At 54.6% G+C, this 26,927-nt stretch overlaps 1 protein-coding gene across 2 annotated transcripts; it reads left to right on the forward strand.

Annotated features, from left to right (window-relative positions):
- SLC43A3 (solute carrier family 43 member 3) lies at window positions 1-26,832 on the forward strand. Of its 2 annotated transcripts, XM_027830364.3 has the most exons (14): window positions 1-95; window positions 7,322-7,560; window positions 8,137-8,266; window positions 13,454-13,500; window positions 14,472-14,548; window positions 19,025-19,117; window positions 22,005-22,144; window positions 22,828-22,973; window positions 23,902-24,084; window positions 24,890-25,009; window positions 25,188-25,374; window positions 25,617-25,740; window positions 26,217-26,298; window positions 26,740-26,832. In XM_027830364.3, the coding sequence occupies exons 2-14, from the start codon at window positions 7,371-7,373 to the stop codon at window positions 26,763-26,765; spliced, it is 1,545 nt and encodes a 514-aa protein (XP_027686165.2). In that variant the 5' UTR covers window positions 1-95; window positions 7,322-7,370; the 3' UTR covers window positions 26,766-26,832. The 2 variants fall into 2 exon arrangements, with proteins under 2 accessions (XP_027686165.2, XP_027686163.2); XM_027830362.3 differs by having other exon boundaries at window positions 26,217-26,832.
- Window positions 26,833-26,927: the final 95 nt, after the last annotated feature.

Genomic DNA, 26,927 nt, shown 5'->3' on the forward strand with positions numbered 1-26,927 from the left:
GGGAGGAGAGGGCGTTCCCTGGAGTTTCTTGGCTGTGCTCTCATGCTGTTGGTAGCCCCATGCAAACAGCCCTGCTCCTGAGCTGGTGACCCACGGTGAGTCTCCCCGTCCACCTGTTTTGGGAGGGGCCCAGAGGTTTGCGGGAGGAGGGGCAAGAGCAGAGGAGGGGGATGCTGGTTGTGCAGGGGTCAGGTAGGCTGTGTCCCTCTGGCACTGCTTCCCCCCTGCCATCTGCTTCCCCATTGCTTGACACCCTCCACCCCAGATCTCGCAAGTGCCCAGCCAGGCACCTGGGGGACAACATAGGGAAGGGTGGATGGGGGAGGGGCAAGGGTGTGGGGGGCTTTGGAAATACTTAGCTGGTGACGTGGCTCAGGCTGTGTCTACACTACAGACCTTCCCGCGGCACAGCTATATCGCAGCAGCTGCGCCATGTAACGTCTCCCACGTAGCCGCTTTATGCCCATGGGAAAGAGTCTCCTGCCAGCCTAATTAAACCAACGCCAATGAGCAGCAGTAGCTATGTCCCGCCGACACAGCACTGTCCACACCGGCGCTTTTACTGGTGAAACGTATGTCAGTCGGGGTGTGTTTTTATCACACCCCTGAGTGACAAAGTTTTACGGACAAAAGTGCTAGTGTAGAGATAGTCTAAGAGAAAACAGATGCATCGTGAGTGATGTAGGGGGAGGGGTGGGTGGCTCTGGCTGCTGCTAAGGATGAGTGACTCAGACACTGGGGGGAGGGCATGGGGCGCAAAGGGGGGAGAGATGGGAAGGCGTTACTGTTCAGGAGGTTCCCAGATAATCTGGGGATGGGGGACAGAGAGAGGGAGAGAGGAGAATTGAAAGAAAGAAAGAAAGAAAGAAAGAAAGAAAGAAAGAAAGAAAGAAAGAAAGAAAGAAAGGGGTGTGCATGGGATAGATAGATTAGATAGGGTGTAAGCAGATAGATTGATAGAGTATCTGCAGATAGACAGATGGGGAGCATGCAGATAGTTTGATAGAGGGGTGTATGCAGATAGATATATTGTATGCGGATGGATGGATGGATGAATGGACTATAAGGTGGATAGAAAGCTGGCTAGATTGTTGGGCTCAGTGGGTAGTGATCAATGGCTCCATGTCTAGTTGGCAGCCAGTATCAAGCGGAGTACCCCAAGGATCAGTCCTCGGGCCGGTTTTGTTCAATATCTTCATTAATGATCTGGAGGATGGCGTGGACTGCACCCTCAGCAAGTCTGCAGATGACACTAAACTGGGAGGAGAGGTAGATACGCTGGAGGGTAGGATAGGATACAGAGGGACCTAGACAAATTAGAGGATTGGGCCAAAAGAAATCTGATGAGGTTCACAAGGACAAGTGCAGAGTCCTGCACTTAGGACGGAAGAATCCCATGCACCGCTACAGATAAGGGACCGAATGGCTTGGCAACAGTTCTGCAGAAAAGGACCTAGGGGTTACAGTAGACAAGAAGCTGGATATGAGTCAACAGTTTGCCCTTGTTGCCAAGAAGGCCAATGGGATTTTGGGATGTATAAGTAGGGGCATTGCCAGCAGATCGAGGGACGTGATCGTTCCCCTCTATTCGACATTGGTGAGGCCTCATCTGGAGTACTGTGTCCAGTTTTGGGCCCCACACTACAAGAAGGATGTGGAAAAATTGGAAAGCAACCAGCGGAGGGCAACAAAAATGATTAGGGGACTGGAACACATGACTTATGAGGAGAGGCTGAGGGAACTGGGATTGTTTAGTCTGCGGAAGAGAAGAATGAGGGGGGATTTGATAGCTGCTTTCAACTACCTGAAAGGGGGTTCCAAAGAGGATGGATCTAGACTGTTCTCAGTGGTAGCCGATGACAGAACGAGGAGTAATGGTCTCAAGTTGCAGCGGGGGAGGTCTGGGTTGGATATTAGGAAAAACTTTTTCACTAGGAGGGTGGTGAAGCACTGGAATGCATTACCTAGGGAGGTGGTGGAATCTCCTTCCTTTGAGGTTTTTAAGATCAGGCTTGACAAAGCCCTGGCTGGGATGATTTAGTTGGGGATTGGTCCTGCTTTGAGCAGGGGGTTGGACTAGATGACCTCCTGAGGTCCCTTCCAACCCTGATATTCTATGATTCTATGGCTGGATGGATGGATAGATGGGGTGTTGCGGATGGATGGATAGATGGAGGGGTATGTATGGAGTTGGTAGATGATCAGGTAAGTGGGAGAGACACCAAGGGAGGGATGGGTTGCAGGTGGAGCAGGGCAGTCAGGCCACTGGCCATGGTCAGTGCCTTGGTGCCACCACCCTTCCAGCCCCCACCCCTGTTACGCTCGCTGACCCTGTGCCCCAGCCAGGGAAGATAGGGACAGGGTAGTTGGTAGTGTCCCTGCCCTATATGTGGGATCTCAGACTCCCTGGGAAGTGGGGAGAACGCCCCTGGGTTTGTGTCTGTCTAGCTCGGAGCATGTGCAAGGGCAGAGAGCAGTGATGCCTAATGACACGCGTAGGGAGTGGGGGGCTGGCAGCCAGCTGGTCCCGACACTGCCATTCCTCCCCCAGGGCAATGCACGTTGTGTCTCTTGGGCTGTGTCAGGCTGGAAGGCTGCTCCTTGCAGGGAAAGCTGGGGGCTGCGAGTTGGGTGGGCATTTGCCCTGGGGAAAAGCAGGGCCCCTGGTGGTGACAGCAAGCGAAGAATCCCAGGTGCACATGGTGCACAGAGGTCGGGTAACACAAGTGACATGGCACATGTATGCTGCACGGGTTGGTGTCTGGCACTCTACGTGGCTGCTGTGTTACACACATATAGATTCCAAAGCCAGACGTGAACGTTCTGATCATCTAGCCTGACCTCCTGGATAACACAGGCCAGAGACCTGCCCCCAAATCATTAGAAACCGGCCCCCCTTGATTGAAAAATTGTCAGTGTTGGATCTATCTATCTATCTCCACACACTTTGCACAGCTGTTGGGTCACACACAGGCTGCGCAGTTGTCATGTTACACATGCGTGTGACATTGCACATACACATTTCATAGGGTTGTGTTGCACATACTGCAAGGGGGCATGACACACACACTGCCTGGTTGTCATGTCACGCACATCCATGTGACATGTTGCACACACACTGCACAGCAGTTGTGTTGCACACATGCTACATAGGGTCTCATTGCACACGTGTGACACCTCACACACACACTGCATGTCAGTCGTATCGCACACATGACATCTCACATGCTGCATGGCAGTCATGTCTGACACATGTGACACCTGACAGACACTGCATGGCAGTTGTATGACACACGCATGACACCACACACCCACTGCGTGGCAGTTGTATCACACACATGTGTGACATCTCACAAAGGCTGCATGGCAGTTGTGTCACATATATGCATGCCAACTCACGCAGGGTGCATGAGGGTCAGGGCTGAGGGGGATCCGGCCTTCGCTCCAGGGTATGTAGCCTGGAATGAGACAGCCCCTGGTTGTGCCTGAGTTTCGGGGAGTTGGGGAGCAGGCACATACCATGGGGATGGGGCTCCATGCATGGGGGAGGGGGGAGCGCCTGGCGAGTGGCATGTGGCGCTGCCATAGAAATGCAGATGATTATTTATAACATTTCCCACCACCCACAGCTGAGAGGAACAGGCTTCAGTACAGCAACGTGCCATTAATGAGTCACCCGTGCACCTCCAGTCTAGAGGCCAGAGCTGGGGAAGGCTGTCACCTAGGGGCTGGGATATCTATCTATCTATCTATCTATGTAAAGAATACACCTGCCTCTTCCTTCCCGCTGGTGTATATACTGTGGTCAGACAGTGTGATAATGACCATCATATGAAGGGCGGGAGATAGATGGGAAGAAAGATGAAGTGTATGGGGCTGGATGGATAGACAGAGGGTGAGTAGGGGACAGGTGCAGTGTGTGGGGTTGGCAGGTGCGGATGGAATACAGGAACAGAAGGGTGGAAGGCTAGTGGGTGCATATGGGATAGATAAAGGGCGAGGCGATGGGTGGGTGGGTAGCAGGGAATCCTGTGACCCCTCTCCCTGGCACTATGGAAGCACATTCCAGCCCCGCCTTGCTCCTGGTCCCTTTACACAGCCCAGGGGCTCTGCTGCCACTAACAGCTGGTTTCCAGATGGACTCTGTCCTCATGGTGCTGGCAATTGCAGTGTTCGTGCCACGTGGCTACATCACATGAGCCCAAGTGGGGATCACAAACTGCACTGTGTGGGCGGCCCTGCCTGGATTCCCACCAGCCTCCTGGTCACAGCCCTGCAGACAGATCCCCTGTGACTGGGGCTGATGGAAATGCTCAGAGTAAACGATTCAGTGGGAACGATTTGTTGGGCTCTGCGGGCATCTGCCGCTTGGCTGCTGTTTCTATTTCAATAGCACCCAGAGATCAGAGCCCCATTGTGCCAGATGCTGCACAGACACAGTGAGAGACAGGCCCTGCACCAAGTGAGATCTGGGCCCCTTTGCACCAGGAACTGCCCAGACACACAGCGAGAGACAGGCCCTGCCCTAGCTGAGATCAGGGCCCTGTTGTGCCAGGCGCTGCACAGACACAGTGAGAGTCAGGCCCTGCCCCAAAGAGCTCACACTCCAATTAGACAAGGCAGATGGGGAAACAGAGGCACAGAGCAGGGCAGTGATTTGCCCATAGGCAGAGACTTGACCCAGTAGAGGTAGGACTAGAACCCAATCTCCTGAGCGGCAGGCTAGTGATTTGGACCCTGGGCCATTCTGCCTCTGGCCCCCCAGCTTTGTCTCTATAATCCCACCAGGGTCCTGGAGTGCTGAGTCCAGATCACCCTGCCAAGGGGCTCCAGGGAACTGGTCCTCTGGGGATGCCATAAATCACTGCCCATGGCCCTGCCCCTGAGTGCCCCCTGTGTCCTTCCTAGCTCAGCATTAAAATCCTGCTGACAGGATTGTCCTTGCCAGTACCCAAGGCATTGGCTCCCACGCTCGGCCAGCACCAGCCAGGCCCTTATCGTCCCCAGAGCACAGCCTGCCCAGGGTGAAGAGCTGATTCTCGGCACTGGGGGGCAGGGAGTAACCCGACTGGCTCCTCCTCAGCCTGGGCACAGTGCCAGAGCCCCCAACATAGTCCAGGCTGGGCAAAGAGGCACAGAGAGAAGGAGGGGGAGGAGCATGGGAGACGGAGGGGGAGGCTTTTGTTGGTTCCCTGATCCATATCCCTCATTTTCCCCACCGCCACATTCATTTGCACTGAGCTCAGCACGTGTCCCCTACTGATCCCCCATGTTGCCGGCACCCAGTGCCCAGAGGCAAAACAACAGCAGGGGTTCGTTGCCCAGTGTGCGTCACCCAATAAACACAACAGGGTGGAGAAGCATAAAAGTTTATTTGGAATTCCAAAGAAAGGTACAGGAAGAGATATCTCAAATCCTGCACATCAGAGCAGGTCATTACACACACTTTTATATTCCTTAATGCTACTGCACTACACATCAGCCAATCAAAGCTTTGCACAAATACTCTGCCTTCCTTATATGGGTTAAACAATGTTTATTTCCTGCAACCTCTAACAAGCATTCCTAGCAACTTAAACAACCAGCACATCCTGTCTGGCCTCGTAGCTGTCTCTCCTGTTATCTTTAACTTGGCATCAGCAAACCTTACACTATGAGGCATTATCTACAACTGCAACATTGTTTTAAGAGCAAAAGAGCTTACTCAAACCAGCCAGGCCTGAGTTCTATTAAGGGGGGTTGACAAGAAGCCCTTAGGCCTACAGCAGGGAGACTTCCTCGACCCTTATGGCCTTCCATCCCCTTGACTTAACTAGCAGCCATGCCCTGGGGTCTCCAACACCCATCGGCCCCTGGCTCTGTGCAGGTGGCAGCTAATACAGACGTCTCCGCTGGGGAAGTGACACTCGCTCTGACCCTGCAGGCCTCCCACTAAGTCGGGGGGGCTTTGGGATGGGGGACTGGGAGAAACCCAAATGGTTCAGTAGAGGGCACACTCTCCTCAGAGTCAGTGCAGACCTGAGCTCTAGGGGGCGCTGTGCTTCAGGGAGCAGGGCAGAGGCTCACGAGGAGGAAGACCTCCCCCCATGCGCTGGCCTGTTTCCCAGAGGGTTAATTCCAGTTTGCCACACCCAATTTCCCTGTGGTTCCAGCTGGATACATCTTTTGTTCCTTACTTTTGCCTCTAGCAGTCTCCATTACTTCGCTGTTTAGCCCCCCTGCCATCTTTTTGGATTTGGGGGGTGGGTTTTGTCTGAGCCTCTAGGATGGTGTTTGTAAGTATCTACATGCTGCTTGCAGGTGTTTTACCCTTGGCACTACTCTTTTTAATTTCCATCTAACTACCATCCTCATTTTTGTCGTTCCCCTTTGTAAAGTTAAGTATGAGTGTGGTGGGTTTTTTGGTATTTCCTCCCCTACGTGGCTGCACAGTTTAACCACAGTGTGGCCACTATTACCAAGTGGTTCAGCTGTATTCACCCCGAGGTCAGATTCTGTGTGCCACTGAGGACTAAATCAAGAATCCTCTTTCCCCTTGTGGGTTCCAGGACTAGCTGCTCCAAGAAGCTGCCATTTATGGTGTCTATAAACTTTATCTCTGCATCCTGTCTTGGGTGACATGTACCCAGTCAATATGGGAAAGTTGAAATCCCCATTATTATTGGGTTTTCTGTTATTTTAGCCTCCCTGATGTCCCTGAGCATTTCACAGTCATATGTTCGGTAGTATATCCCTATTGCTGTACTTTCATTGTTCAAGCATGGAGTTTCTATCCATAGAGTTTCCATCGAACTGTTTGAGTAGTTTAAGATTTTTACTTTATTTGACTTGTTGCTTTCTTTCCCATACAGTGCCACTCCCCCACCAGCACGCCCTGCTCTCTCATACCCTCCTACCTGGTATTTGTGTCCCATGGATTATCCTCATTCCATCAAATTTCTGTGCTGCCTGTTATATCAGGTGGGGGATACTGGCACTAATGCCAGGCACTCAGGTTCATCCATCTTAGTATTTAGATGTCTAGCATCTGTGTATAAGCACTTGTTCATGTTGTCTATATGCAGGTGCTTACCTCCATGTGTTGTGTTTAAACGGGATGCTTACATTTGACTGTTCCTCACCTGTACTTTACCAACATCTTTCCTAGCCCACATATTAGGATATAGGTTTCCCCCGAGGCAGCTGCATCTCAGTGTTGGGTGGGGGAACCCTGTATGAACATCTGATCCCCCCCTTCCCCAGAAGCAGCTGCATCTCAGCACTGGGCATGGGCTCTCTCTGCAAACTGTTGACCTCCTGGAGTGTCTCTTTGTGGTTCCAGGCTCAGAAAGGGACCCTCCCAGGAGCAGAAGGGAAGCGAACAGGGTGCCATGGAGGAGCAGGGCGCAGGGCTGGCCAAGCGGCTGGGCACGCTACTCTCGGGCCTGCTGGAATGCATTTGCTTTGCCGGCATCATCTTTGGCTGGGCCTCGTTGGTTTATGTGCTCAAGGACATGCACTACTTCGAGGAGCTGTGTGTGCCGGCGGCTAATGGCACGGGCAATGGCACGCAGGGCCCAGGTACGGCAGGGGGCAGCACTAGAGTGACAGGGGTGAGCCGTTGCAGGGGAGTGGGCAGTGCTGGAGGGGGATGGGGCAGCAAAGCAGGGGCCGGGGGGATAGGGGGATGTCTCCATCTCAGGTGCTGCACCGGGGCCAGAAGGCTGACGAGGCTATGCAAATAATGCAACACCCTTATTTGCATATTCAGGACTATGCATTGTCTCATTTGCATATCCCTAAATTAAGGTTCCTTCCTTTTCTGGTTCCCAACCTTGAGCTCCCCTCTGGCCCAGTGCCACACATTTCCCCTAGACACCCTCTTGGGCCATGGGTGTGGCGGAGGAGAGGGCATGTGAGGGGCCATGAGTGAATGGTGTGAGGGAGGGTATCAGGCGTGGGGGACGTGTGTATGGGATGGGATGGGGTGTCAGGGCAGGGGGTCCGTGTCTGGGGGTGAATCCATGTTAGGGTCCTGTAGGGGTGTTGGGATCCAGGTAGAGGGGTGTGTGGGGGGGTGTCAGAGTCCATGAGGGGCATGTGGGAGCTGTGGGGGTGGGTTGGTCAGTTCAGTGTCTCAGGCCATGCTCTCCCCAGACTGCCGGGCACAGGACGAGCAGCTGTCACTCATCTTCACTGTCGGCTCCTTCATGAACAACTTCATGACCTTCCCCACCGGCTACATCTTTGACCGCTTTGGCACTGTGCCAGCCCGCTTGCTGGCCATGTGAGTGTGGGGGAGGGGGGCCCAGGGATCCACCCCGTGGGATACTCCCACTGGGCTGCTGCACCACCCCCACTGCGACCCTTACCCCCCTCCACTAGGACCTTCTCTGGGTCCCACCCCACCCCACTGGGACCCTCCTCTTGGATCCCTCCCCATGAACTGAATCCCCTCCGGAACCCCTCCCCTAGGATCCCTGGGGACCCGGGGATGGGGGATGGGGCACTCTCCCCCCTGGAGCCAGGCCTCATCTCCATGAGTCTGGCTAGTGTGTGTGTGTGGGATAAACCCCATGGAGTCGGGGGGAGGGGAGAAGGTTCCCCAGGACAGGATCCCCATCCCTCCCCACTCTTTCTTTCTTTGGTTGTTTCTCTTCCTCGCTCTCCCCACAATGCGGTGAAAATCAGGGACCACGCCCAGCCCAGGTTATCCAGTGAGCCCATCTGCCTCCCGCCCAGCACGGCCCTGCCTGGGCCCACAGATCAGTGCCTGTAGCAGCCAGCCTCACAGACCATGCCCCCCAGCACAGCCCCCCTCCACACTTTCACACGGTCAGCCCCCCCAGCACAGGCCCCTCCCCACAGCTGGGACCGGTGTTTGCCAGCTGTCCCTTGCCCTTAGGGCTCCAGGGAACCTGCAGCTCATTTGTTTCTCCTTGGCTGAGTTAGTATCTGTTAACTGGCCAGGGACTAAGTCAGCAGGTCCTGTATGCGACTGGGCCCAGGGGCACTGGTGCAGCTGGCTCTGGGCTAACTCCCCTGCACCCCAGAGCATGGCCAGCAGGCTATTGCTAAGGTTGCACAAGTGCCCGGAAGGAAGTGCTCACTGCTTGCTTACCCACAAGCTGTTCCCTCACCCGTCCACACTGCAGAGCTGGGGCTGCTGCTTCTGGGGCTCTGCTGGGAGCTCTGCAGCTCCAGTCCCTCCCGCTCAGCTGAGCTCCCTCACCAGGATGCTGTGGGCCAGCCCCAGAGCCCATGGCAGTCAAAGCAAAGGCCTGCTGCCTGGGCTGGGGAGGAGGCTCCGGCTATGAGGTGGGGGGTACGGGCACTAACTGGACCCACAGGCCTCCAGGCAAAAGGCTCCAGGTGCCACCTGCCCTCACTAGGGCTCATCTACTCCCCCTGTGCTTGGCAGGGTTCAGCCAGCCCCCTCCTAGGGATCCAGGCCCTGCCACAGGACTAAGGTTAGCCACCCACTGCCTGGGCCTCTGACATATGCCTTTGCCCTCCCAAGGTCTTGATCCGCGCCCGAGAGGTGAAAGAATGCAGGCAGCTACCTGTCTATCCATCTCTCTATTGACATACACCCCATCCATCCATCCATCAACATCCCCTCCATCAATCGATTGATTGATCTGCATCCATCGACATACCCTCCATCAATCCATCGACATGCCCTCCATTGATCGATCAATCTACATACACCCCATCCATCCATCCACCAACATACACCCCATCCATCCATCCATCCATCCATCTGTTAGGGGCATATTCCTTCACCCGCTCACTTCCCTGGTCCTTCTTGCATGAACGGAGCGCCAAAATACCCGAAGTCCAAAGGTGCAAACAATTCGATGTTTATTGGGGTAAACTTCCATCAAGAAATGATTCCAATTTCCTTCCTTAGTGTCCCCATTCCCAGCTCTGACACCACAGAACCTTGCCTGTGTCCCTGTTCCCATTCCCCCTTTAGCAAAACATGATTCCAATTTCCTCCCCCTTAGCAAAACATGATTCCAGTTCCCCCTCCCCCATTCCCATTCCCCCTCTTTCTTCCTGATTGCAGACTATATAGTAAAACTTGAGTTCTGCTTAGCTATAGCTTAACCAATCATTTTACTGAAATTTAACAAACCAATTCTAACATATTGTAACATGATTATTTAACCAATTATATCCCACCACCTTAATTAGTTTACACCCAGAAAAAATGAATAATACAGCAGACAGAAAGAATCACAGAACCAGACAGAGATTATGCAGACAAACAATAGGGAAATGGGGACTACAGTGATAGAACAACAAAGAAATGAGGAAAAAGAAAATGAGTACTTGTGGCACCTTAGAAACTAACAAATTTATTTGAGCTGCTCAAATAAATTTGTTAGTCTCTAAGGTGCCACAAGTACTCCTTTTCTTTTTGCGGATACAGACTAACACGGCTGCTACTCTGAAAGAAATGAGGATTTCACATCCCAGCTATTGATACGTGAGTTCTTGCCACACAGGATGCTATCAAACTAAGTTTCCTTTTACATAGAATCATAGAATATCAGGGTTGGAAGGGACCTCAGGAGGTCATCTAGTCCAACCCCCTGCTCAAAGCAGGACCGATCCCCGACTAAATCATCCCAGCCAGGGCTTTGTCAAGCCTGACCTTAAAAACATCCAGGGAAGGAGATTCCACCACCTCCCTAGGTAACGTATTCCAGTGTTTCACCACCCTCCTAGTGAAAAAGTTTTTCCTAATATCCAACCTAAATCTCCCCCACTGCAACTTGAGACCATTACTCCTTGTTCTGTCATCTGCTACCACTGAGAACAGTCTAGAACCATCCTCTTTGGAACCCCCTTTCAGGTAGTTGAAAGCAGCTATCAAATCCCCCCTCATTCTTCTCTTCTGAAGACTAAACATCCCCAGTTCCCTCAGCCTCTCCTCATAAGTCATGTGTTCCAGTCCCCTAATCATTTTAGTTGCCCTCCGCTGGACTCTTTCCAATTTTTTCACATCCTTCTTGTAGTGTGGGGCCCAAAACTGGACACAGTACTCCCGATGAGGCCTCACCAATGTCGAATAGAGGGGAACGATCACGTCCCTCGATCTGCTGGCAATGCCCCTACTTATACATCCCAAAATGCCATTAGCCTTCTTGGCAACAAGGGCACACTGTTGACTCATATCCAGCTTCTCGTCCACTGTAACCCCTAGGTCCTTTTCTGCAGAACTGCTGCCGAGCTATTCGGTCCCTAGTCTGTAGCGGTGCATGGGATTCTTCCGTCCTAAGTGCAGGACTCTGCACTTGTCCTTGTTGAACCTCATCAGATTTCTTTTGGCCCAATCCTCCAATTTGTCTAGGTCCCTCTGTATCCTATCCCTACCCTCCAGCGTATCTACCACTCCTCCCAGTTTAGTGTCATCTGCAAACTTGCTGAGGGTGCAATCCACACCATCCTCCAGATCATTAATGAAGATATTGAACAAAACCGGCCCGAGGACTGATCCTTGGGGTACTCCGCTTGATACTGGCTGCCAACTAGACATGGAGCCATTGATCACTACCCGTTGAGCCCGACAATCTAGCCAGCTTTCTATCCACCTTATAATCCATTCATCCAGCCCATACTTCTTTAACTTGCTGGCAAGAATACTGTGGGAGACCGTGTCAAAAGCTTTGCTAAAGTCAAGGAACAACACATCCACTGCTTTCCCTTCATCCACAGAGCCAGTTATCTCGTCATAGAAGATAATTAGATTAGTCAGGCATGACTTGCCCTTGGTGAATCCATGCTGACTGTTCCTGATCACTTTCCTCTCCTCTAAGTGCTTCAGAATTGATTCCTTGAGGACCTGCTCCATGATTTTTCCAGGGACTGAGGTGAGGCTGACTGGCCTGTAGTTCCCAGGATCCTCCTTCTTCCCTTTTTTAAAAGTGCCTTCTAGGCACTTCCCTTTCTCTGGAGGTGATAGGCACGATCAGGACAGGATTGTATTCCCAACAGCCCAATAGCACCTTATTTCAGTGTGACTGGTCTGGAATGTGAGGATGTGACCGTTCGCTTCCCAGCTTAAGGCTGCCTCTGCGTCTTAGCCAAAGGCCTTAGCCTAAGAACAGGGCCTCAGACTGTCACAGTGAGAAAAGGCCTTATACAGTCAGACAGTGATTTTGATTCTTTCTTTTATTCCTCTATAACTAGCTAAATGATAAACATATACCTACATTCTTAAAGTATAGGCCTTTGCAGACAGGCCTGAATATCTATGTCCTAACACCATCCATCCATCCATCCACATACACCTCATCCATCCATCCACCGACATACACTCCATCCATCCATCCATCCATCCATCCATCCATCCATCCACATACACCCAATCCATCCATCTATCCATCCATCTATTGACATACACCCCACCCACCCAATCCATCCATCTATTGACATACACCCCCCACATCCATCCATCCATCCATCCATCCATCCATCCATCGACATAGCCTCCATTGATTGATCGATCTACATACACCCCATCCATCCATCCATCCATCCATCTATCCATCCATCCATCCCATACATCCCTCCACTCACATACACCCCATCCATCCATCTATCCATCCATCTACATACACCCAATCCATCCATCCATCCATCCATCCATCCATCTGTCTACAAGCACCCCATCCATCTAGCCATCTATCTATCCCATTCAGGAAGGGCACTAACTGAGGGCAGGTCTGCCCAGGTATATTAACCAGTCAGGCTGTACCATTCCTGGCTGTCCTGAGGCCAGGGTAACTCCCTGGGGGACCCGGTTCTTCACTCCTTAGAGCATTGCAGTACTGGGGTCAGTCTCCCAGGTGCAGACAAGCTGACTGGCCTGAGCCCCAGTGTCCAGGGCCATGCTGTGACCATTTGTGCCCCAGCTGCCAACACCCACTAATAGCCCCCTGACCCCAACCCAGCTCTGCCCCAGCCACCACGTAGTGTCACCTGTTCCATCCCTTCCGCCAGCGTCCCTTGTCGTGCGCAGCCAACCCACTCTTATTGCTCCCAGCATCCCCTGGGGTACAACCAGTGTTTGCAGCTTCTGGCCTGCGGCTCCTGGCTCACTTGGGCCCCCCTCCCAGCCCTGTCTCCTGCCCTCCACCGCCTTGACTGTGGGGTTAAATCCTGCCTCTGTCCCCCATCCTTCCCTGCCCCCCACCCCAACCATCAGCCCTTCCCTGTCCTCCTTCTTCCTTCCACTCCCTCTCCCTGCCCCCCTTGCACCCCAAGTGTCTAGCTCCCCCACTGTCTACTCCACCACTGCCTTCAGCTAGCCCTCCCTTGCTCCCCCCACCCCCAGAGCTGTGATGGGAGCTGCAGCCTCCTCATGTGGGACAGGAGCCACAGTGGGGAGGGGGTGGGGGGTGTCCTCTGCCCCACACCCCCGGTCGCTCCCCCAGCATAGCCCTGTGTATGTGTGTTTCAGATCCCTCTACACCAGCGGCACACTGCTTATTGCCTTCTCCACAGCAGGTGAGGCCTCTGCATGTGGGGCGCAATGGGGCAGGGTACCTCCTGATGACCCGAGCTGGGGTTGGGGCACCAAGCACCCTCATGGCAGCACTGGGGGGACCCAGCCCTTCAGTGTAGGAGCACCCCCACTGGGCCGGTAACTCTGTCTCCGCTTGTGATTGGGCTCTGGGCACAGCTCTGCCTCCTGCTGGGCAAAGAGAGCCAGTCCTGAGCCACCGTCACTTGGAGTCCCCTCTGGGCGAGTGTGGCTGGGCACTTACCTCTGTGTCTGTGTGTGTGACACTCGCTGGGGCTTGTTACAAAGCCTGACAGATGTGTCTGTGTCTGTGACACTAGCTGGGGCTTGTTATGAGGCCCAACAGGGTGTGTGTGTGTGTGTGTGTGTGTGTGACACTTGCTGGGGGTTGTTATGAGGTCTGACAGTGTGTGTGTGTGTGTGTGTGTGTGTGTGTGACATTTGCTGGGGCTTGTTACGAGGCCCGACGGGGTCTGTGTATGTGTGACACTCACTGGGGCTTGTTATGAGGCCCAATTTTGTGTGTGTGACACTTGCTGGGGCTTGTTAGGAGGCCCGACATGGTGTGTGGGTGTGTGTGTTTGTATGTGTGTGTGAAACACTCGCTGGGGCTTGTTATGAGGCCTACTTTTGTGTGTGTGCATGTGTGTGTTACGCTGCATCTTGTTATGAGACCTGACTCTGTGTGTGTGTGTGTGTACATTCACTGGGGTTTGTTGAGGCCAGATGGGTGTGTGTGTGCTACACTCACAAGGAATTGTTATATCTCATGATTGTGCATGCGTGTGTGTGTTACACTCACTGGGGCTTGTTAAAAAGCCCGATAGTGTATGTCCCTGTGTGTGTGTTGCACTTGCTGTCTGTGTGCGTGCCGGGTGCCTTGGTGTGTGCGGTGTATGGTGCGTGTCTGTGGTGTGCAGCTCCCTGACATGTGGTGCTTGTGTGTCCCCTGCAGCCACTGCGCTGATCCTCTTCCCAGCTATGTGTCTGCTCTCCATCGGTGGGATCCTCCTCATCCTCACCAACATGCAGGTCTGACCCTCCCACCCCCCTCCGTCTGAGCTCCCCCGGGGGTGCCAGCCATGGGATGGGGGCTGCCCCAGGCAAGGGCTGAGTGATTTCTAGCTGGGCACTGAGGAAGGGGCCTACTGAGAGGGGGTAGGTTTGCTGCCTCCTGTTGGTCCCCCTGGGGAGAGCAAGGCTGGATTGATGAGATTGCAGGCCCAGGGCTAATGGTTTTTGGAGGCAATCAACAAGTCCTGTACATGACTGAATAAGGGCTGGGATGGAACATGCCCCCACCCCGATCTGGGCAAGGTTCAGGAGCTCCTCTGGCCTCAAGCGCTACCGGATCGGCCCAGCTGCAGAGCCTGAGGCAGCAAGGTTAAAAGGGGAGCTTGGCACAGACGGGGCGGCAGCCAGGAGGAAAGGTAGCCTTCTCTTGCTACAGAGCAGAGAGAGGGAACAGCTGACAAGCTTCGGCCGCCCACATGGACTTAGGAGATCCAGGGTAAACTCATCACCATGGGACACTGTGGTGGGGTGGTCCCCCCTGCCATGCCTTGAAGGGCTCCCATGCCTGGGAGAGGGCTGAGAGGGGAAAAAACTGGGCTGTTTAGTAAAACAGCCACAGCTGTAGCCTGTGTAATTAGGGCCCAGCTGGCCCTTATAAGAGGGCAGTGGGCCAGAAGGAGAGACACTCTCTCTAACTACATGGAGAGAGGAGGACCTGGCTGCTGGGAAGCTGAGGAGGGTACCTAGGGCTGAGCAGTGCTGGGGAAGGGCAGAGGGAGCTGGGGAGCTCCAGCCTAGCAGAGCTGCAGGCCGGGGTAAAGGCCCACGAAAGGGTACTAAGGCTGCAGAGGAGTAGCCCAGACCTAGACAGAGGCAGCTGGTCCGACCCCCCCGGCCCTTGCCAATGATGAGTGGTGCAGACTGCAGTCTGCCCCAGGAAGCGGGGGCTAGACAATGACTGACAGTAGCCACTGAGGCAAAGAAGGGAATTGGGGTTGGGGGTTCCCCCAGGGAGAGGAGACCCAGACTGAGGGGGTACTGCCAGGGGGCAGAACCCTAAGCTAGAAGGGCACCGGGGTCTGGGACGGGCACAGTGCCAGTGGCAGGTGAGACACCGACCGGCGGAGGGCGCTCCTGGCTGAAATGAGCTAATTCCCTGGACAACCAATAGGAGGCACCACAGCAGTGAGTTGTTGCCCCGCAACAGACACCCAGGGTCCAGCCATGCCGGACCTCCATATATTAATTAGATCTTTATAAGGAGCCTATGAGACTGAACGTCCCCTGAAGTGGGAGACCCCCACAGCGGAGAACCCAGGAAAGCTGGAGTACGGTTCTGAAGTGGGGAGAGAGCTTTGGAAAAGGAGGGGACACTGAGACGGCCCCAGAGAAAGGCCCACCTGGTTGTGACACAGAAAGAGAAGCGAAGATGCTGAGCAGGGTACATACCGCCTGGATAAACATAGAACAATGCGAGTCAAATGAAAGGCTGAACGTTTCAACTGGCATCTTGCAAGCTTTAAGTGCCGCAAAATTCAGCGACTGTACCCTCAAATGGCAGTGTGCGAAATGCATACCGTTCAGCGGCCACCATAGCAAGAGCTCTGGGCTTTGCTTCTGCCATCGTTGGCAGAAGACGTTTTTGTATTCATAGAATCATAGAATATCAGGGTTGGAAGGGACTTCAGGAGGTCATCTAGTCCAAACCCCTGCTCAAAGCAGGACCAATCCCCAATTTTTGCCCCCAATCCCTAAATGGCCCCCTCAAGGATTGAACTCACAACCCTGGGTTTAGCAGGCCAATGCTCAAACCACTGAGCTATCCCTCCCCCCAAGCTTTGAGTATTAAGGCGAGCTTTGAGAACGCTCGCTCTCCTCCGCAGCTGGCAATGGGCACAGCCCAATACAGCCTCAACATGATGCAAACAGTCAGGAAGACATTACTCAGGCCTTGGTCGTGCAAAAATGTGATGATGTGCAGGATGAGTATGCTCCTGAAATCACAGTATCTTATAAATGCTGAAAATTGATCCATTTCGGGGACAAGCTGAGGCTCTAAATCATTTGGGTAAGCGTCGAGTAGTGCTGGCATGCATGACAGTTCAGCACAACGTTCACTTCTTCTTTTCAGTTCCCAGCTTAGCTGGTGGAGGAGAGGAGAACAGCACTCAACTTCCGATTTCCTCCTTCCTCACTTTGCCATCTGGAAGTATTTGGGTTACAGAACATTTGTGGTTTGCATGTAGGACTCATCACCTTCACTTCCCAATTCTTTTCGCTTGCATCTCAAAATAGTCAAACTGAGATCGGAAGCTTGTGGTGAATTCTTGCAAGGAAGGCAGCAAATGAACAGCAATGACAAGACCCAGGCCTGGCTTTTGAATCCTTAGGCTAATTTTGTCCAACCTTTCTAATATCCCATTCCATAGGGCACTTATAAGGTGCAGGTGGTTGCGCTTTCCTTTGAGTTTCACTTTTTTCCTTGGCATTGTCCATTGTTCTTTGAAACAATGTTGAATGTCCTCACGGTTCACTACAATTGCTTTACAAGATTCAGCCTGACAGGACCAGCTTGTATCTGGCAGGGTTTTCAGGACAAGGAGAGTTACTTGGTTACTCTTGGTCAGCCTCTTGCACAGATGCTGCCATCGCCTGGGCGATGCTGCAAAACAAAAACATTTTAGTTTCTGAACAAAACAGAGAAAGTTTATGGCTTTCATGCATGCATCAATGCTACACGTTCCAGCTACGTTCAGAGATGAGCTGTGTGTGGCACGTACCCAGCTAGTGGGCTTAGTCTTTTGATCTGAGCTTGAAGACCTTCATACTTTCCAGAGCTGTAACTTGCATTATCATTGGATTGACCTCTGCAGTTTTCAATAGCAGTGTTGTTTGTGTCCAATAAAGGGTCCGCGGGCTGGAAGAGCGACTTTGTTGTGTGGCTTTTGATGGGTATAAACCCAACGAGACACACAGTGCCAGATATGAGCAAGCCATATCGGAAAATGACAGATAACTGTCCAACATGAGTGATAGCAGGAGTTGTACCTGTGATCAAAGAGTAGTATTTCGCCTCTTTGACTTCACTTACAATGAATTCCAAAACCTTACATCCCATTGGCTCAATGAACTCATCACAGATTGTTTTCAACAAGTAGGATGTTTCCATTGTGTTTAACTCACTCACGTAGACACAGATCATATTCGGGCAATAGCTTCAAGAATACCTTGATAATTTCCATTTTCAGGAGAGCCGATAATGTCCTCTAAATGCTAAACCACATTCAGCGAGAAGCTCAATTGTCACAACAAGCCTTAAAACTTCCCTCCAGGATGCAGTTCAAAAATAGAGCCGACCTTCCTCCATACACTGCGTGCAAAACTCCTCCATTATCAAAGGCCATTTATCCAGATCTTCGTTTATCTTAATGGCCACTTTATCCTCCTTATCACGACTCGTCTCTCCACCTTCTGTTCAGACAGGTGGAAGGAAAAGTGGGTCTTCTCTTTCATCATGACATTTTGTCCTGGATTTCAGGAATGCTTGCCTTTTCTTTTGCCCTCTCCTGAGGGAAGAAGTTCAAAGCCATAGCTTCACTGTGATTATCATTTTTGGAGTAATCTGACCTGGTATCTTTGGAAGCTGATTTAGAAGCCGTACTAGCAGAGAAATAGTTTGTACATTTGGGTAGCTTGCTTAGTGTTTTCTCTTTCTAACTTTAGCGTTCCTTCTCGAACGTGACATCCAGTTGAAGGGAGGTTCAAACAATACTAATAAAGCACTGTGCAGTACTACCATTAGCAGCCGGAAAATGGCGATTAGTGCCACCAATTCATACCCCTGTCTCCAGCAACTGAAAGTCTCTGAAAAAAATTAATTACACTTGAAGTGTGAAAGCTTCAGAAACGGGAACAAAATCAGTGTCAGCAGAGGCCACAAATGATTGTTTTGTTCTTTTTTTGTGTTAGCATGAATCCAATCAAAATCCCACTTATATATGGTATATAGAATCAGAGCCCCCCGCAGAAAAGCAGAGAGCTGGGGGTGAGTGCGTCCTCATGGGAGCAGATACCCCCAGCTCCAGCTGCCCTGCCAGAACAGCTGCCAGTTGAATAATGGAGGCAGAGAACAAGCCCTCCTTCAGCCTGGCTCCCCAGAGACCCCAGTCCACATAGCACCCCCCAGCCTGGCTCCCTAGGAGATCTCCAACCCCACAGCGCCCCCCTCAGACCAACTCTGCAGGGACACCATACCCCATAGTGCCACTCCCACAACCCAGCCTCCTGGGGGAACCCTGACCCTGCAGGAGCCCACAGCCCAGCTCCCTAGGGCACCCCAGGCCACATGGTGCCACCCTCCCCCATCCAGCTCCCTGTGGGTCCCAGACCCCACAGTGCTCAATCAGCCCCCATCCCATGGTCCCTGTGGCCTGGCAGGACTGGGGTGCCCTTGGGGTGGTGTTGATTGGGTGTGGGGGTGTATCGTTCCTTCAGGTGGGGAACCTGTTTGGGAAGCACCGCTCAACCATCATCACCCTCTACAATGGGGCCTTCGACTCGTCCTCTGCCGTCTTCCTAGTGGTCAAGGTGAGCCCCTGGGCCCTAGCTCCTGGGATGGAGGGAGAGGAGGTGGCTGGAGGAAAGAGCAATAGGGAGGGTGGGAGGAGTGGGTCAGAACACCTCCTGGAAACCCCAGCCTGAGTGTCACAATATCAGATAATGTCTCCTCTGTCATCAATCTGGATCTGGCAGGTCCCGGGTCCCACCAGTGGTGGAATTAGCCAGCAACTGGAGGGTTGGGATCCCCCCCGGAGGGAGAGGGTTGAGCCCTTGGGAATGTAGGAAGTGCTCTGGGATCCCCCCAGACACCCTAGGAATGCAGGGTGTGTTCTGGGATCCGCCGGAGGGAGAGAGCTGAGCCCTGGAGAATGCAGGGAGTGTTCTGGGGTCCCCCGGAAGGAGATGCCTGAGTCCCAGGGAATGTGGGATGTATTCTGAGAGCCCCCAGAGGGAGAGGCCTGAGCCCCTGGGAACGTGGGATGTGCTCTGGGATTCCCCCAGAGACCCTGGGAATGTGGGGCCTGCTCTGGGATCCCCCAGAGGGAGACAGCTGACCAGGGGGAATGCTGGGTGTGTTCTGGGGTTCCCCTCAAAACCCCTGACCTGGTAGCGCTGGGGTGAGTTTCATGTTGGCTGGCCCAGCGACAAGAGGCAGCTGCTAGAGTTAAGCTTGCAGCTCTCACATTGTCTAAGCACTGTTTTGTCTTAGCGCCCACGTGCCAACTTGGATTGTATCAAAATTAGCTCTGCTGCATGGGGGCCGAGGGCAGGGTTAAAGGTGCATGTTTGGGGTCCATTAAGCAAGGAGTTCCCTAGATACAGCCACCTCCTAAACCTTGTGACATGCAAATGTTCAGGTTCTTATCACCCTTCCTGCACACCCCCTGGGGTTTGCACTGTGTTCTTGTTCCCCCAGACGGCCTCACCTGTGCAGGATTGAGCTCAGCCAGCACCCAGCCCCAGCTGCCCCTCTGAGGGAGCAACATTGGGCTGCAAGTCAGCTCTAGTCCAGCAAGGGTACCAGAGAAAACCACTGGTTTGTGTAGCAGGACTGGGGCTGTCCGTAGCCAGGAGAGTGGAAAGACAGTGTGACCCAGTGGAGAGAGCACAGAGCTGGACCTCAGGACACCTGGCTTCTATCTCCTGCTCTGACCTTAGGCCAGTCCCACCCCCTCTCTGTGCCTCAGTGTCCCCTCCTGCCCTTTGTCCATGTAGATGGCGTTGGCTCACCGAGGCAGGAATTGTCTCCTTCTGGATTACAGGTTTCAGAGTAGCAGCCGTGTTAGTCTGTATTCCCAAAAAGAAAAGGAGGACTTGTGGCACCTTAGAGACTAACAAATTTATTTGAGCATAAGCTTTCGCGAGCTACACTGAATGCATCCGATGAAGTGAGCTGTAGCTCAAGACAGCTTATGCTCAAATAAATTTGTTAGTTTCTAAGATGCCACAAGTCCTCCTTTTCTTTCTGGATTACAGTACCTAGCGCAGGGTGGCTCTGATCTCCATAGAGGCCTTGAGGTGCTCTGCCCCTGGTGGTGCATTTTTAGTGTGCTGGGTGCCCCCCACCAGGCCAGGTGGCCCCTATGCCTCCGAGTCTTCAGGTTCCAGTACCCCATTTCTCTCTGCTGCGAGTGTAGCTGGGATCAGCTTCCTGAGAGAGGCTTTACTGGCTTAGGGTGCCCTGCACCCCTTGCACATCTGCAGCCACCCCAGGCAGCCGTTTTGAAGCCAGGTGCAGCACATTGTCCACTGACTGTCTCCCGTGCACCCCCTCGTGGTCAGAGGTGCCTCTGCGGCAACCCACCCCTGCGGTCTCCTTCACAGGGCGCCCTATGCCAACAACTTCACACAGGCCAGAGGAAAACTGAAACACTTCCCACCCAATTTCTTCAGTCCCTTGGTACACTCCAGCCCTCCAGGCCCCTTAGCTAGGGGGTTCCCGGCCCTCTTTCCCAGAGTTGGGCCGTTTCTCCTCGGGAGCCAGTCTTGCTGCTTCAAGCCAGCCACAGTGTCTCAGATTTGTGTCTCTGGCTCAGCCTGAGCATCTCCTCTCTGTCACCCCCGCGTGCTGGGAGCCGCGGAAGCCCTGTTTCCTCCCAGATGGGACCCATTAGGTAAGGGGCTGGCTTAGCCCCAGTTCTCCAGCCCATGGGCAAGCCACTTCATGACACTACAGCATGTAGAGTAGCTCCTGGAACGTCAGCTCAGATCAGGTCCCCATTGAACCAGGTGCTGCACAGACACACAGGGAGAGACAGGCCCTGCCCCAGCTGAGGATCAGGGCCCTGTGGGGCTGGACACTGCACAGATCCTAGCTGCGGAGATTCCCACTGCTTCCATGTTCTTTCCCTTGGCTTGGGCTGTGAGTTGTTCCTCTCCCCCCTACCCTTCTCCAGGCCATGCCCTGCCATGGGATTTACGCGCTGCGTGGGAACAACCGACTTGAAGTTGTGTCTCCGCAGCGAGGGCTGGCTGAGAGAAATAATCCTGTGATGATCTTCCAGCCCTGTGCTGAAATGTATTAAGGGCACCTGAGCCACTTGGGGGCAGACAGGTGCTGGGCTGTTGGGATGAGGGCAGGACGAAGTGTGGATGTGGTTAAACAACGGGTCTGGAAATAGGGCCATGTGGGAGCTATTCCTGGCCTTGTCACTGACTCGGGGGGCAGGTTGAGTCACTTCCCCTCCCCATACCTCAGTTTCCCCTTATCTGTTTAGACTGAGTTTTTCAAGGCACGGGATGTCTCTTGCTATGTGTCTGTGCAGGGCCTGGCACAATGGGGGCCCTGATCTCAGTGGGGGTCTGTGCAGGGCCTGGCACAATGGGGGCCCCGATCCTGGCTGCAGCCTCTGGGAGCCACCCTAAGTCTAGGTTGGCCCCGTATGCACCCGCTGACAACTTCCTTCGCCCCCAGCTGATGTACGAGCAAGGCCTGACCCTGCGAGACATGTTCCTCTTCCTCTCGGCCTGCAGTGCCTGGCACCTGACCCGCACCTTCTTCCTGATGCCTAGGTGGCACATCCCCTACCCGCTGCCCCCAGGATACACATACGGGTGAGTCACCCACTACCCCTACCATCTGCCCCCCATGGGTCCCTCCATCCCCTGTCTGCCTCCCGTGGGCCCCTCTGCCTCCCCTGGGTCCCTCCATCCACCCCCCCCCCGCCTCCCCTGGGTCCCTCTGCCCCCCCATGGGTCCCTCCATCCCCCATCTGCCTCCTGTGGGCCCCTCTGCTCCCCATGGGCCCCATCACCCCTCATCTGCCTCCAAAAGGTGTCTCTGCGCTGTCCATCCCCCATCTGTGTCCCATGCACCTCTTTGTCCCCACATCTGCCTCCCCCAAGCCCCTCCACCCCCCCATCTGCCTGTTGTGGACCTCTCTGTCCCCCATTTGGGCTCTGTGCCCCCCAGTCTGCTTCCCATGGATGCCTCCATCGCAGTCTGTCTTGTAACTCCACTGCACCCTTGCTGCCCTCTCTCAGGGAATAGGCTCTGCTGGGTGAATGGGGCTCAGTCCTGGCAGCACCAGTGCCGAACCCCTGGGAGCGATTCTCCCCTGGCCCCAAGGCCATGCTGCCTCGGGGCTGCTCCCATGCTGCAGGTGAGCACTGGTGGGTGCTGGGGAGCCTCGGCTCTTGCATGGGGGTCGCTGGTCCTAGTGGTGGGCCTGGGTGGGTGCTGTCTCTGCCCATGCCCTGGGCTGTGGCGGGCAGTAACTGGCTTGCTGTGCCCACAGGCTGAGGTGCCAGAGGCAGGGGTGCTCGTACCATACCCATGAGGAGCAGCGGCCAGGCCTGGGCGATGGAGCTCACGAGACCAGCGACCCATGCTCGGAGGTGGGCCCAGGAGGTGCTGATGCCGGCAAAGCCGTCATGGGCAAAGGTAGGGTTGGAGAAGTCCCCCCCACCACCACAAATTCCTCCTCTGCCTCCTGGGGCCCCACCCAAGAAATGCCCCCAAAATACCCTCTGCCTCTGCAACACCCATGGCCTCCAGTGAGCCCCCCACGGATCCACAGGTCTGGTGCTCTGGGACAGACCCTGGAGGACCGCCCCCTTTAGGCTCTCACTCTGTCACTGGGGTAAGCCATTGCCTCTGGGGCCCAAACCTCAGAGACTCCAGCACCCCTGCTTCATGCCGTGAGCTCCCTTCAGTGACTCCGTCTGAGATGGGTGCGAGGAGAGCCTTGTGCCCCCAAGGGAGCAGGGCAGCCCCCCCCCGCAGCCTCTGCAGTGACTAGCCAGTGCTGCGACATCTGGAGAGAACGGAAAGGTAAAACAGGGGCCAGTTTGGGCAGCCCTGAGCCCTCTGACCCTGCTTTTGGCCCAGTTCAGGGGAGACTCCAGCTCCCAACAGCCCACATTTAACACCCCCCCCGCCCTTAACCTCCACCTCAGCCCTTTGTTCTTGTTCCCGGGGAGCCACAGCCCAGATGCAGGCGTCTTTCTGGGCTCCCTGGGGTCGGCCCTCTCCTAGGCAGGCATCTCTGACCACAGGAGCCCGCGGGGGAGGTTGGGGGATGGTTTGTGGTGGATCCCAGGATGGACAGCCACCGCCACCTGGGCTGGGGTGGGGTGAACCAGCAGGGCCGGGAGCTGATCCCTACTCTCCCTCCTCATTCTCTTTCCAGCCTTCACAGGCTCAGGTCACTTGCTCCCCTCATGCCCCCTGCAGCGTCCCTGTCTTTTTGGATCGCCTAGGCACGGGCCCCCACTCTGAAACTACACCCCCTCCGGGTGCAGGCTCCCCCCCTCCCCCACCCCACCTCCAGATCTAGGGCTAATACTGAGTGCACTGTGTCCATCCCTAGGAGAGTCGGGGGCCGGGCCAGGCCATGGAGAGCTCCCTGCCATGTCTTTCCGGGCCTGTGTCTTCTCCAAGCTCTTCTTCTGGCACCTCATGTGGCTGTCGGTGATGCAGCTGCGGCACTACCTCTTCATCGGCACCCTGAACCCCATGCTGGAGCACCTGGCCGCCCGTGACACCACGCTAGGTACGGGGCACCTGGCCTACCACAGCGGGGGTACAGGGGAAGGGGGAGAACAGAACAATGGACCAGGCAGAGGGGGAAGAAAGATAGTCTAGGGAAGGATGGAGGCAATGGAGCAGGCAGAGATGGAGAGAGATGATTGAGGGAAAGACGGGGGAATGGAGCAGGTGGGGATGGAGAGAGATGATAGAGGGAAGGATGGAAAGATGATTGAGGGAAAGATTGGGTAATGGAGCAGGCAGGGATGGAGAGAGATGGTCGAGGGAAGGTCAGAGGGAATGAAGAAGGCGGGGCTGGAGAGAGATGATCGAGGGAAGGTCAGAGGGAATGGAGCAGACAGGAATGGAGAGAGATGATGGAGGGAACCAGGGAGGAAATAGAACAGGTGGGATGAAGAGAGATTTTGTAGGTAAGGTTGGGTAGGCAGCGATGTCTCTGAGCTGGGCAGTTCTGCCCCCTGCTGTCTGATGAATGCATTGTACTTATTGGTATGGATGGAGTGAGGAGAACTGAAGGGGAGAATGGGGTAGGCTTCAGAGGAGGGGAGGGAGGCTGGAACAAGTACAAACTTTGGCCCTTCCTGCCCAGTGTCTCGAGTGACCTGATGAGCTTGGTACTATTGTCACGCATGGGAAACTGAGGCAGGCGGAGGGGCAGTTGCTTAGCCAAGGTCACCCAGGGCTGGGTGCGGGACCCAGGAGTGCCTGGCCAATGCAGGCCATCCTCCTGTCCAGTGGATCAGGAAGTGAGCAGAGCATGCGGGGTGGAGTCTCAAGCATTATGTCTTGCTGCCTGTCTCTGTTCCCAGTGAGCACCTACACCAATGCCTTCGCCTTCACCCAGCTCTGTGGGGTCCTGTGCGCCCCTTGGAACGGGCTCATCTTAGACCGGCACAAACGTGGGAAGAGCAAGGATGGCAGTGCCAAAGGTAATCACCCCATCCATCACCAGCTGCTGGACCCAGCTCTGCCCACTGCTGCTCCTCCCGGTGCTGCGAGCTTCCCCGCAGCCAGTGCCCATCCGGGATCCCGGTGCTGCGAGCTTCCCCGCAGCCAGTGCCCCATGCCTTTCCCTTGCCTCTTGCCAGTGTGTCTCCTGTCTCTCAGGTGGCTCGGACTCCCTGGCGGACCTGCACTCCTGCGTCCTGTCGCTGGCAGTGACGGTGCTGCAGTGCGTGGCCTTCTCGGTGTGTGCCTCCGTGCCAGTGCTGCCAGTGCAGTACGCCACCTTCATCCTGCAGGTGCTGAGCCGCTCCTTCCTGTACGGGGGCAATGCCGCCTTCCTGGCCATCGCGTGAGTCACCTGGGGGACACAGGCTGGGGGAGGGAAGATCCTAGACATGGACGGGGCAGAAAGGGGCAGGGGTGCAGAGCTGGGGTGGAGGAAAGGAAATGGAGGGGAGGGATGGCAGGGCACAGAGATGCCCAGCCATTGGCAGTGGGGCAGGGTACACCTCTGGCCTGTCTCACAGCAATGCCCCCCGCATCTGTAACACCCTCCTCCCCTACCGCCCCCCCCGGGTCGGCTCTCCACAGGTTCCCACTGGACCATTTTGGGAAGCTATATGGGCTGGTGATGGGCATGTCAGCTGTGGTGTCACTCCTTCAATACCCCTGCTTCGCACTCATCAAGGGACCACTCAGCGATGACCCCTTCTATGTGAGTGTCCTGTCCCATCTGGAACCTGAGGAGCTTCATTGACACCCTGCAGTCAGAGACAGGGAGTGCCCCGTCGGGGCTTGGGGAACTTTATCGACACCCTGCAGTGAGAGACGGGGAATGCCCTGTCTGGGGCCTGGGGAACCTTATCGACACCCTGCAGTGAGAGACGGGGAATGCCCTGTCTGGGGCCTGGGGAACCTTATCGACACCCTGCAGTGAGAGACGGGGAATGCCCTGTCTGGGGCCTGGGGAACCTTATCGACACCCTGCAGTGAGAGACGGGGAATGCCCTGTCTGGGGCCTGGGGAACCTTATCGACACCCTGCAGTGAGAGACGGGGAATGCCCTGTCTGGGGCCTGGGGAACTTTATCGACACCCTGCAGTGAGAGACAGGGGGTGCCCCATACAGGACCTGGGGAACTTTATTGACACCCCACTTCTGTGTTGTTCAGAACCTGATTTTCCCATCCAGGTGAACATTGGCCTCATCATCGTCATCCTCCTGGCCTTCATCAGCCCACTGGTGGTGCTGCGGGAGTACCAGCACCGGGAGAGTGAGCAGAAAAAGCAACACGTTGACTCACACCCCCTGACCCTGGCCAAGGCTGGTGTGGAGTCATCCAACAGACCCCCCACCCCCAGCAGGAATCTTCAAGGGCTCCTCCCGCCCAAAAGGGAATGAGGAAAGGGAATTAGGAGTGCAGCTGAGCCCCAGCCAGTCCCCAGCTGTGTCCCTCCAGCCCAGCATTGTCACCATCCGCTCCAGCCATACACTCGCTCCTCTCCAGCGGCAGGGTGGGGGGTCACGATGGGTTATTTTTACAGATACTTGATTTTCTAGGTTTTTGTATAGCTCGGTTGGTATAAATCCAGCCTTTCCCTCTCCCTCCTCCCAGGGTGTGTGGCGGAGGGAGGGGGGATGGGAGGTGTATTCTAGTTCCCCTTATTGGCAGGGTGTATTTCAATCCCCCCTATTTCCTTCTCTTTTATTACAGAGATTTATTTCTGTGCTTCTTTGTAAAAGCGAGGGAGCAGGACACCCCAGCGCCTTCCTCCCTGAAATCACATAAATGCTAACGAGGAACTAATCCAGATCTGCATTTAACCTTCTCCAGAGGTCACTGGAGGCCCCTGGCCCACTCTGCCCGGCTTGTGCCCATCTTGTCTGACTGCCTGAACCTCC

The sequence above is a fragment of the Chelonia mydas genome, chromosome 6 (assembly GCF_015237465.2).
Source record: "Chelonia mydas isolate rCheMyd1 chromosome 6, rCheMyd1.pri.v2, whole genome shotgun sequence".
In the NCBI taxonomy this organism is placed as follows: Eukaryota; Metazoa; Chordata; order Testudines; family Cheloniidae; genus Chelonia; species Chelonia mydas.

Excerpts from the sequence above, each read along its gene's own strand:
- SLC43A3 (XM_027830362.3), top strand. The coding sequence starts at position 7,371 with ATGGAGGAGCAGGGCGCAGGGCTGGCCAAGCGGCTGGGCACGCTACTC. Across the intron at positions 19,118-22,004 it reads CCGTCTTCCTAGTGGTCAAG|CTGATGTACGAGCAAGGCCT; the intron begins GTGAGCCCCTGG and ends CTTCGCCCCCAG. Across the intron at positions 25,375-25,616 it reads GCCGCCTTCCTGGCCATCGC|GTTCCCACTGGACCATTTTG; the intron begins GTGAGTCACCTG and ends GGCTCTCCACAG.